We start from the raw sequence: 11,678 nt of genomic DNA on the forward strand, positions 1-11,678 counted from the left end.
CAAAACAGTCCCATCGCTGGGTCATTTTAACAGCAGTGGGTACAGCAGCAGCTTGGACGCCCGCCGACCGGAGGTGAGCGAAAAGATTAACCAATTAAAGGGACAGTTAAGGGCCATTTTCCTAGGCTGGCAGCCCCTTCCGCCCACCAGCCACCCGCCCCCATCAAGTGGGGAGGCCGCCAGCTGCATTCAGGTGGCCTCCCAGCAGCTCCCTGGGGTTGATGTGGATGGTTGGGGGGGGGGGGGGGGGAAATCGCATGCGGAGACTCCATGGCCCAATGAGGGGTCCCCTTGCGGTGAAGGCTGCTGCCCCCACTGGAGGGGGTTACCCCTCTGATTGTAGGGGCCTGCCTGCCTGCCTTGCCCTGGCGGAGAAAAATAAATTCTAACTCCCCTCCAAGATGCCTCAAAAAGGAGGCGTCCTCTTGTTCTTCTTGCAGCCTCGGTAGCAGCCACCTCTCTCGGTGGCACTGTCGAGCTGCCAGCACTCTGATTGGGCCAGCAGCTTGGAGAGCCAGCCAGGACAGCAGCCAATAAAGAGGCTGCTGCTGGGAAGATTGCGCCGCGGTCCTGCTGCCCACCCACGCGGGCTTGGGACCCTCAGTTGGTCCCGCGTTGGGACTTGCCCCTGCTGAGAAAATCCCCGCCAATCGGTCGTGGGAATTTCCATACATCGCATGGTCTAATTAAGCTGAAACACACCGAATGAAAACAATGAATGAAATGTATAATCTTACTTCTGACTTTACACTGGAATAAACCCTTTTACTGAATGTTAAGAACTCTAAATATTTTTCAAGCCCAGAATGGGAGAAGGAGTGAGCTTCATAAACTGGATTGATTTTATGCAGAAAAGCAGCCAGAGACAGCTAATTATGCTGGAATTTTAAGAGGTGCCCTGCTACATTACGCAGCTTTATTTTGCCTGGGTCCTTGACGGAAAAAAGGAGACTGACAGATCACTTTCCCCCATGAGAAAACATAAGGCATGTCATTCTGGACCAGTCTCACACCTCAGCATTTTTCTCAAGAGCAGTTCTCGCATAACCTTGGAAATCATTGTCATCATGCTCAGTAATTGGGGAGAGAGAGGGAGAAATGTGCAGAAAAAAGATTTCAAAATATTAAGAACAATAAAAGCAGTGAGCTTGTTGAAAGATTCATATTTTCATTGATTTTTAATAATTAAAACCAAGAAATAGTACAGGTTGCAAAACAGTAACAGCCCTTGCTAAACAAGTAGTTTGTAGAAGCAATTTTAGATTACAGTTCCTGAAAATTCACCAGTAATTTATATATTTATCATGTGTATATATTTGTTAGAATGTATATTTCCATTATAGTGCATATATTTCTGCTAGCTGTGTATAATGATATAATAAACACATTTCTGTTATAATGCATGTATTTCTGTTCCAGTTGCCTTTTATTGATCATGTGATGAAACACATCATTAAGATGGTGTTACCTCCGGTGCGTATCATGATCCCCACTCAGGCATTGCTTCTTTTCCAACAATTCTACATCCTGAACACCTGCATCCAATATGGCAGTAACTTGGCGGAACACATCAGGAATAAATACAGTGAGGAGTTCAGGTAAGGAATGGGCATAATTTGTCCTGCTGGTCAGCACATTGTCTACGGGGCTGAAATTCCTCATGGGTTATACCAAAGGAAGACAGGAGAAACAGTTATACATTGTTATTCCATTATACATTGGAAAGTAGGAATTTAATCTCCACTCTGTTACATTAACAATCTATCAATGACTAGAATCATAAGATCTTACAGCACCTGAAACCCATCGTGCCAGTGCTGGCTGTTTGAAAGAGTTATCCAATTAGTCCCAGCTGTTTAGCCCCGTAGCCCTGCAAATGTTTTCTTTTCAAGTATTTTTCCAATTCCCTTTTGAAAGTTACTATTGTATCGTTTTGTATTCATTCACGGGCTGTGGGCATCGCCGGCAAGGCCAGCATTTATTCCCCGCTCCCAATGGTACTTAACTGAGTGGCTTGCTCGGCCATTTCACAGGTTAGTTAAGAGTCAACCAGATTACTGTGAGTCGGGAGTCACGTACAAAATATGTTGTTGATCTCCTAAAGGACATCAACAACAACAACCTGTATTTATGTAGTGCCACTAACGTAATAAGACATCCCAAGATGCTTCACAGGAGCATTGTAAAACAAAATTTGACGCTGAGCCACATTCGGAGATATTAGGTCAGATGACCAAAAGCTTTTTTTTTAATTCATTCATGGGATGTGGGCGTCACTGGCCAGGCCAGCATTTATTAGGCCATCCCTAATTGCCCTTGAGAAGGTGGTGGTGAACTGCCTTCTTGAACCGCTGCAGTCCATGTGGGGTAGGTACACCCACAGTGCTGTTAGGAAGGGAGTTCCAGGATTTGGAGCCAGCGACAGTGAAGGAATGGCCATATAGTTCCAAGTCAGGATGGTGTGTGACTTGGAGGGGAACTTGCAGGTGGTGGTGTTCCCATGTATTTGCTGCCCTTATCCTTCTAGTTGGTAGAGGTCACGGGTTTGGAAGGTGCTGTCTAAGGAGCCTTGGTGCGTTGCTGCAGTGCATCTTGTAGATGATACACACTGCTGCCACTGTGCGTCGGTGGTGGGGGGACTGAATGTTTGTAGATGGGGTGCCAAACAAGCAGGCTGCTTTGTCCTGGATGGTGTCGAGCTTCTTGAGTGTTGTTGGAGCTGCATCCACCCAGGCAAGTGGAGAGTATTCCATCACACTCCTGACTTGTGCCTTGTAGATGGTGGACAGGCTTTGGGGAGTCAGGAGATGAGTTACTCGCCGCAGGATTCCTAGCGTCTGATCTGCTCTTGTAGCCACGGTATTTATATGGCTACTCCAGTTCAGTTTCTGGTCAATGGTAGCCCTTAGGATGTTAATAGTGGGGGATTCAGCGATGGTAATGCTGTTGAATGTCAAGGGGAGATGGTTAGATTCTCTCTTGTTGGAGATGGTCATTGCCTGGCACTTGTGTGGTGCGAATGTTACTTCCCACTTATCAGCCCAAGTCTGGATATTGTCCAGGTCTTGCTGCATTTCTACACTGACTGCTTCAGTATCTGAGGAGTCACGAATGGTGCTGAACATTGTGCAATTATCAGCGAACATCCCCACTTCTGACCTTATGATTGAAGGAAGGTCATTGATGAAGCAGCTGAAGATGGTTGGGCCTAGGACACTACCCTGAGAAACTCCTGCAGTGATGTCCTGGAGCTCAGATGATTAACCTCCAACAACCACGACCACCTTCCTTTGCGCTAGGTATGACTCCAACCAGCGAAGGGTTTTCCCCCTGATTCCCATTGACTTCAGTTTTGCTAGGGCTCCTTGATGCCATACTCGGTCAAATGCTGCCTTGATGTCAAAGGCAGTCACTCTCACCTCACCTCTTGAGTTCAGCTCTTTTGTCCATGTTTGAACCAAGGCTGTAATGAGGTCAGGAGCTGAATGGTTCTGGCGGAACCCAAACTGAGCATCACTGAGCAGGTTATTGCTAAGCAAGTGCCACTTGATGGCACTGTTGATGACACCTTCCATCACTTTACTGATGATTGAGAGTAGGCTGATGGAGCAGTAATTGGCCGGGTTGAACTTGTCCTGCTTTTTGTGTACAGGACATACCTGGGAAACTTTCCGCATTGCCGGGTAGATGCCAGTGTTGTAGCTGTACTGGAACAGCTTGGCTAGGGGCGCGGCACATTTTGGAGCACAGGTCTTCAGTACTATTGCCGGAATATTGTCAGGACCCATAGCCTTTGCAGTATCCAATGCCTTCAGTCGTTCCTTGATATCGCGCGGAGTGAATCGAATTGGCTGATGTCTGGCATCTGTGATGCTGGGGACTTCAGGAGGAGGCCGAGATGGATCATCAACTTGGCACTTCTGGCTGAAGATTGTTGCAAATGCTTCAGCCTTATCTTTCGCACTGATGTGCTGGGCTCCCCCATCATTGAGGATGGGGATATTTGTGGAGCTTGGTCAAAGAGGTAGGCTTTAAGGAGTGTCTTAAAGGAGGAAAGCGAGGTGAAGAGGTGTAGGGAGGGAATTAGGCGCCTAGGAAACTGAAGGTGCAGCCACCAATGATGGAGCGATTAAAATCAGGAATGCTCAAGAGGCCAGAATTGGAGGAGCGCTGCTATCTCGGAGGGTTGTGGCCTGGAGGAGATTACAGAGATAAGGAGGGGTGAGATCATGGAGGAATTTGGAGCAAGGATGAGAAAATCAAGATGTTGCTTGACTGGGAGCCAATTTAGGTCAGCGAGCACAGGGGTGACACGGGAATGGGATTTGATAAGACACATGAACCAGATGAGTTTTTACAACAATCCTGTATTTCATGGTTATCATTACTGAAACTAGCTTTTAATTCCAGATTTATTTAATTAAGTGAATTTAAATTCCCCTGTTGCTGTGATGGGATTTGAACTCAGTTTCCAGGCCATTGGATTATGCCACCATTTAGTGAGGGTACTTCAAGCACATTGAAGAGCCACCCAGCTCATGCATACCACAGAACCCTGGTAGGGGGTGCCACGCTGGATCAGACCTCCAATGACAACAAATCTCTGAAAAGCCAACGAAAAGTCTGTGGGCAGCTGTAAGCACAATTAACAGCGAGTGCCGTTCCATTACCAATGACTGCAAAATCCAAGCCAACCAGTATTTCGTAGGACAGTTATACAAATATTATCTTGTAACTTGCTGCTGTAATAGAAGCCCACCTCTTTGACCTAGCTTTTCATCATCCGACCTAATATCTCCTCATGTGGCTCAGTATCAAATTTTGTTTGATAACACTCCTGTGACGTGTGTTGAGACATTTTACTACATTAAAGGTGCTATATAAATGCAAGTTTTTGTATTTCTTATCAGTCATAAACAAACGCTGTTGTTCAAGATTCAGTGTCAACGGTTAATGATATTGGTAAATTGTCCTTGTCACAAGATCTGGGTCAGCTCTAAACTTCATCAAGTCTCGTATCAAGTACATCAGTCACATTTTGGAAAGTGTCATACTTTATTGTAGGGTGTATTGCAATGCATTGCTAGCACTGGTGCAAAGTGTCTTCTGCTTCACAGTCATGATCAACTTGCAATGTAAATTTGGGGTCAGTTAGACTTCCAGGGCTGTCTCTTCCCTGCTTCCTCACTGTATAAAATTCAAACCGTTGGCTAACCTGCCCCCACTTCCGGAGCAGGATAATGCAGTGTGCATTACATGGTTCATGCCCTGATAAGGCAGAGCATCATTCAATTTATTGCAAGCAATGCCACGGGTGGTCTGCTTGTAGCTATAAACAAGCAGGTCACCCTGCAGTGGAGATGGAAACATGTTCTGTGGCTGAGTCACATTCTGTTTGTATGAATCGTTGAGAAAATGGAGTGATATTCATTAACCCTTTTTCCCAATACTCTTAATTACCTCAGATTCCCACCATATGAGCATTAAACGTACATCATTTTCCGGTATACAAATATCTCCAAATTTGACACAAAACTAGGTGGGAGGGTGAGTTGTGAGGAGGATGCACAGAGGCTTCAGGGTGATTTAGGCAAGTTGAGTGAGTGGGCTAATGCATGGCAGATGCAGTATAATGTGGATAAATGTGAGGTTATCCACTTTGGTAGCAAAAACAGGAAGGCAGATTATTATCTGAACTGCTATAAACTGAGAGAGGGGAATATGCAACGAGACCTGGGTGTTCTCGTACACCAGTTGCTGAAGGTAAGTAAGCAGGTGCAACAGGCGGTAAAAAAGGCAAATGGTATGTTGGCCTTCATAGCGAGAGGATTCGAGTACAAGAGCAGGGATGTCTTGCTGCAATTATACAGGGCCTTGGTGAGGCCACACCTGGAATATTGTGTGCAGTTTTGGTCTCCTTATCTGAGGAAGGGTGTTCTTGCTATAGAGGGAGTGCAGCGAAGGTTTACCAGACTGATTCCTAGGATGATGGGGCTGACATATGAGGAGAGATTAAGTCGGTTAGGATTATATTTGCTGGAGTTTAGAAGAGTGAGGGGGGATCTCATAGAAACCTATAAAATTCTAACAGGACTTGACAGGGTAGATGCAGGAAGGATGTTCCCGATGGTGGGGGAGTCCAGAAACAGGGGTCATAGTCTAAGGATACTGGGTAAACCTTTCAGGACTGAGATGAGGAGAAATTTCTTCACCCAGAGAGTGGTGAGCCTGTGGAATTCGCTACCACAGAAAGCAGTTGAGGCCAAAACATTGTATGTTTTCACGAAGGAGTTAGATATAGCTCTTGGGTCTAAAGGGATCAAAGGGGTGAAAGCGGGAACAGGTTACTGAGTTGGCTGCTCAGCTATGACCATAATGAATGGCGGAGCAAGCTCAAAGGGCCGAATGGCCTACTCCTGCTCCTATTTTCTATGTTTCTATGAAAGTGCTGGAAGTACTCAGCAGGTCTGGCAAAACAGAGTTAACGTTTCAGGTCGACAGGTCGATCGCCTTTCAGCAGAACTGTAAAAATAAAATTGGCAATGTAACAGGGTTTAAGCAGTTAGAGGCAGGGAAAAGGAAGGGGAGAAGGAAAGAACAAAAGGGAAGTCCTGCGATAGATTGGAAGGCGGGAGAGATAGTGGGCGGAATCTTACTGGTCCTGCCAAGGTGGCTTTGATGGCGGGACCGGGGGGGAAAGTAGGACAGGATGGCATCAGGCTATCGGCCGATGAATTACGGCCTCTGACTGAACTTGCCGGAGGCAGGGTGGAAGGAGCAAGGGCCAAGGAGCCACACTGCAGCATTAGTTACTCTTTTTGAGGGCAGCCAATTTGAATAAGTAAGAGCCCAATTGTGGGCAGATTGGAGACAGCGCCAGCATCTTCCTGGCAGTGGACATAGCAACCCTACCACAGGGTGGCCTGTAGCTGTAGCTATGGCCTGCTGATCCCTGCCGCTCCGGCTTGGGGGTAGGGGGGGGTGGGCGCAGGAGTCCTCACAGGCTCCCCAGCAAGCTGCCTCCAGGCACCTGCCGAGCTTGGCTCTCCAGTGGGGGGCCCCCGGCCTGCAGCCTCGGAAACCCACGTGCCATCTTTAATTGGACGGCGGACGCAGAGGCAGCCAATTGGAAGACCGCGTCCCACAAGATCGCGCCGGTAGGCACCCTGCCGACAATGAGGGGTCGGGACCCTGAAATGGCTCCAACCCGCTGTTATTTTTTTAGGTGGGTAAGGTTCCACCCTAAATGACCAAGGGGATGATGGTGCAAGACAAAAGGGGGTGCAAATGGGAAAAGTAAAGAAATAAAATATGGGTCTAGTGGAGGTTTAAATGGCAAACGCATAACCATTCCTAGTGGCAGCTGACTGTGAAAATGGGAGCAATGGTTATGATCTGAAATTATTGAACTCCGTGTTGAGTTCAGAAGGTTGTAACATGTGCTGTTGCCAATAACAACTCCTCTAGACCCTCCTTTTGTTTCTTCATTTGTCCCATTACCACCTCCTTTTTCACCATCAACCCTTTATAGAACAAAGAACAGTACAGCACAGGAACAGGCATTTGGCCCTCCAAGCCTGCGCCGATCTTGATGCCTGCCTAAACTAAAACCTTCTGCACTTCCGGGGTCCGTATCCCTCTATTCCCATCCTATTCATATATTTGTCAAGATGCCTCTTAAACGTCTCTATGGTACCTGCTTCCAACGCCTCCCCCGGCAACAAGTTCCAGGCACTCACCACCCTCTGTGTAAAGAACTTGCCCTTATCATTCAATCTCTCCTGCCTTCCGTCCTATCACAGGCCTTCCCTTTCATTCCTCCCCTCTCTGGCCCTTTCCCTGCCTCTGTACTTGCTTAAAACCTGTTAAATCTGCAACTGCTTTTCCTGTTCTGACAAAGAGTCATCAACCTGAAACGTTAACTCTGTTTCTCTCTCCACAGATGCTGTCAGACCTGCTGAGTATTTCCAGCATTTTCAGTTTATATTTCAGATTTCCAGCATTTGCCATGTTTTGCATTTGTATTATTTTCTGATAACTTGCGGCCGTACTACAGGAAATCAGGACCTAGACACAATTTTATGCTTGCATCACCGAGAAGGTTATGTGAGCCGCTCACTGTTTAAGGACAGTTGGATCATCGTGAGTTAGACAATCGCAGTCCTGAAATTAAAAAGTGCTGGAAATACTCAGCAGGTCTGGCAGTATCTGTGGAGTGAGAAGCACAGTTAACGTTTCAGGTCTGTGTGATCTTTCATAGAACTGGGAAAAGTAATTAGGTTTTGAGCAAGTGAAAGGGTGGGAAGGAGGACAAAAGGGAAGGTCAGTGATAGGGTGGAGGAGCACGAGAGATTAAATGACAAAAGGTTTCATAGTGCAAGGCCAAAGCGACTGGAATTGGGTCAAGTAAAGAAACAAAAGTTGAGTCTAGAGGAGGTGTGAATGGCAGAACAGTAAAGGAAATGAGAGAATCGAGAGGAAAAACCAAACCAGCAAAAAAAACACCAAACAAAATGGAGGCAGAGGTTATGATCTAAAATTATTGAACTCAATATTGAGTCCGGAAAGCTGTAAAATGCCCAGTTGAAAGATGAGGTGCTGTTCCTCGAGCTTGCATTGATCGTCACTAAAGCACTGTAGCAGGCCAAGGACAGAAAGGTCAGAGTGGGAGTAGGTACAGGATTAAAACGACAAGCGACAGGTGGCCTGGGGTCCTGCTTGCGCACTGAACGGAGGTGTTCCGTTTGGTCTCTCCAGTGTAGCAGAGATTATATTGTGAGCACTGAATACAGTATACTAAATTGAAAGAAGTACAAGTAAATAACTGTTTCACTCAGAAGGAGTGTTTAAGGCCTTGGACGGTGAGGAGAGAGGAGGTAAAAGGGCAGGTGTTGCATCTCTTGTGCTTGCATGGACAGGTGCCATGGGAAGGGGAGGGGGTGGGGGTAATGGAGGAGTGGACCAGGGTGTTGTGGAAAGAGTGACGGTCCCTTCGGAATGCTGAAAGGGGATGGGGAATGGAGGATGTGTTTGGTGTGGCATCACGCTGGAGGTGGTGGAAATGATCTGTTGAATATGGAGGCTGGTGGGGTGGAAGGTGAGGGCTAGGGAACCCTATCATGTTTCTGGGTGGGTGGGAGGGAAAAGGGTGAGAGCAGAAGTGAGTGATATAGATGAGTTATGGTCAAGGGCACTGTCAATCACAGTATTGATATCAGTTTGAGGATTGTATCCTCCCACTCGCAATACCCACATTGCATCTGGATGATCTAATTGTGTTGATAACTCTGTGCTAATGCAATTAATGTTTATTACCAATTGCCAATTCCGTTTAGAACTGCAGAAACCATTAGTTGCATCAAAATCAATATTTGTTGTCGCATAGATTTATTGGCAACAAACTCAAAGGATTTGGGATTTATAAGCACATCATTTATGGTCATGACATGATGCAAAATCGAGCAGTAAAGACAAATGTCATGAAAGCAATATATGTAGAATATGATTTTTTTCTATCAAACCGGCACATTGGTTTATTGATTGTTAATTATTGCCAGTAATTGAAATAAATAAATCATTTGCATAGGAAACTTTAATTTTGTTGAATTTGCATTTTTGCTTAATCCATTTCCTCCTCGCCCCCAACCAATCTTTCTTAAAAAGAGCGTTTAATGCTGGAGTGTAGTTGTTTGGACACAGGCAGCCCTTCTGCACTCTGCTCGCTTGTATCTAGACAGACTGTTTGCAAGCTTTTGGCTGTGCAGGATATCGAAGCCAGTGCTCTTGTTGGCCTAGTTTTATATGCTCATAGATGCACCTTCAAGCTGATTTTGATATGGCTGTCAGGATGTGTGACTTGGAGGTGAATTAGGGAATCATGTTGGGATTGCCGTGTTTTATTGTCTGTCTCTTCTTCAATTACTTGTCATAGGTATTACATCCAGAGTGCCACAGTGGAAGCAATGCTCCCAGTCCATTACGCTGTTGCCCAGCCCACTATTCGGCTGCTCCGGCAAGTGCTTGGCTTCATCCTCCACAAACTGGTCTGAACATTTGAATGTCCGAGAGGATTAAACTGGTGTTGCTAATGAACACCAAGTTCTAATGAAACAGCTGTCAGCGTAAAAGCAGCTATATAGTCACAGAGGTACTTAGCTACTGGATATATAATTACATATCAATAAGGATTTGAAATCCCATCTATACATTGAGAGTTCTACACAAACTGTTATTTGAAACCTTGAATTATAAAAAAGAGCAATTCATAAAATGATAAGCCTGTGATTTTTGTTGCTGTTAACTTGGAAAGAAAGTTGCAAAAATCCAACCTCGCCTCACACTTGGGGCAAGTCACAAAGTGCTACATATTTTTGTGCTAAACTTAATTTTCATAGGTATTTTTAAAAAATTAAACCATTTTTTGGACACCTTGCTGGATTAAGTGTAAAGTAAGAGACTTATTTTTGTGTTTTTAAAAAAAAAATAAGCATGCAGTTTATAAATAACAGAGTTTAAAAACTGCACAACATTATAGACACAAGCTGGTTCGCCACAAAAAATGGCCTCAGTGTGAGAATGTCTTAATGTCAACCAGGCCATTGAGGGGTAGGAACATAAGAAATAGGATCAGGAATACGTCATACGGCCCCTTGAGCCTGTTCCACAATTCAGTAAGATCTTGGCTCATTCTCGACCTCAACTCCACGATCCCCATTGATTTTCGAGTCCAAAAATCCATCAATCTCCGCCTTGAATATACTCAATAACTGAGCATCTACAACTCTCGGTGGGGGGGGGGGGCGGTACAGAAATTTGAAAGATTCACAACCTTCTGAGTAAAGAGATTTCTCCTCCGCTCAGTCCAAAATGGCCGACCCCTTATCCTGAGACTGTCAGCCCATGGCGCTGTCTGCCCCGGTGAATCAACGTAAAAGTCTGCGTAGCACTGCTCAAGGCGGAGCTACTTCAACAAATTTCTTCCCCTATATCTTTCAATGAGATCACCTCTCATTCTTCTAAACTCCAGACAGCATTGGCCTGTTCAAGGAACAGAACCACTAAACGGGGAAAGTGGGAATGTCAGCAAGTGAGTCAATCCAAGTTATTTTGGTGGATGGTCTCACAATCAGTTAGGAAGGAGGAGGCCATTCAGCCCCTCGAGCCTGCTCCACCATTCAGTTAAAATCCCGGCTTATCCGTATCTTAACTCAATCCACCTGCCTTGGTTCCGTAATCCTTAATATCCTTGCCTAACAAAAACCTATCAATTACAGTTTTGAAATTTTCAGTTGATCCCCAGCTTCAACAGGTTTTTGAGGGGAGAGAGTGTTCCATATTTCCAATACCCTTTTTATGAGGAAGTGTTTCCTGATGTCACCCCTGAACGATATCGCTCTAATTTGAATGTTATGTCTCCTTGTTCTGGAGTCGCCCACCAGAGGGCGCAGTTTCCCTCTATCCACCCTATCAAATCCTTTAATCTTTTATACCCGGGACTTCCTGCCAATGAAGGAAGGGGTAGAAATGCCAAGAGGTAGGAGGGAAGCACTGGGTGACTATGCATCTCTAACATTTTCACCAATAATTATTTTACCAGGTCACCTTGGAAATATTTGCAATTGTAATATTTCTTATTTTACTTAGTGACATTACGTTGCAATGCAACAGGGTGTGGTAGC

General features: G+C 45.5%; 1 protein-coding gene across 1 annotated transcript in view; it reads left to right on the forward strand.

The window, feature by feature from the left end:
- The window catches only part of c18h12orf56 (chromosome 18 C12orf56 homolog), a 92,117-nt gene extending 81,896 nt beyond the window's left edge, over positions 1-10,221 (forward strand). The window contains exons 12-13 of the mRNA XM_068051178.1: positions 1,420-1,598; positions 9,932-10,221. Of these exons, the coding sequence (XP_067907279.1) occupies positions 1,420-1,598; positions 9,932-10,049 (297 nt within the window). The 3' untranslated portion in view covers positions 10,050-10,221. The remainder of the gene's footprint in view (positions 1-1,419; positions 1,599-9,931) is intronic.
- Positions 10,222-11,678: the final 1,457 nt, after the last annotated feature.

The sequence above is a fragment of the Heterodontus francisci genome, chromosome 18 (assembly GCF_036365525.1).
Source record: "Heterodontus francisci isolate sHetFra1 chromosome 18, sHetFra1.hap1, whole genome shotgun sequence".
Classification (NCBI taxonomy): Eukaryota; Metazoa; Chordata; class Chondrichthyes; order Heterodontiformes; family Heterodontidae; genus Heterodontus; species Heterodontus francisci.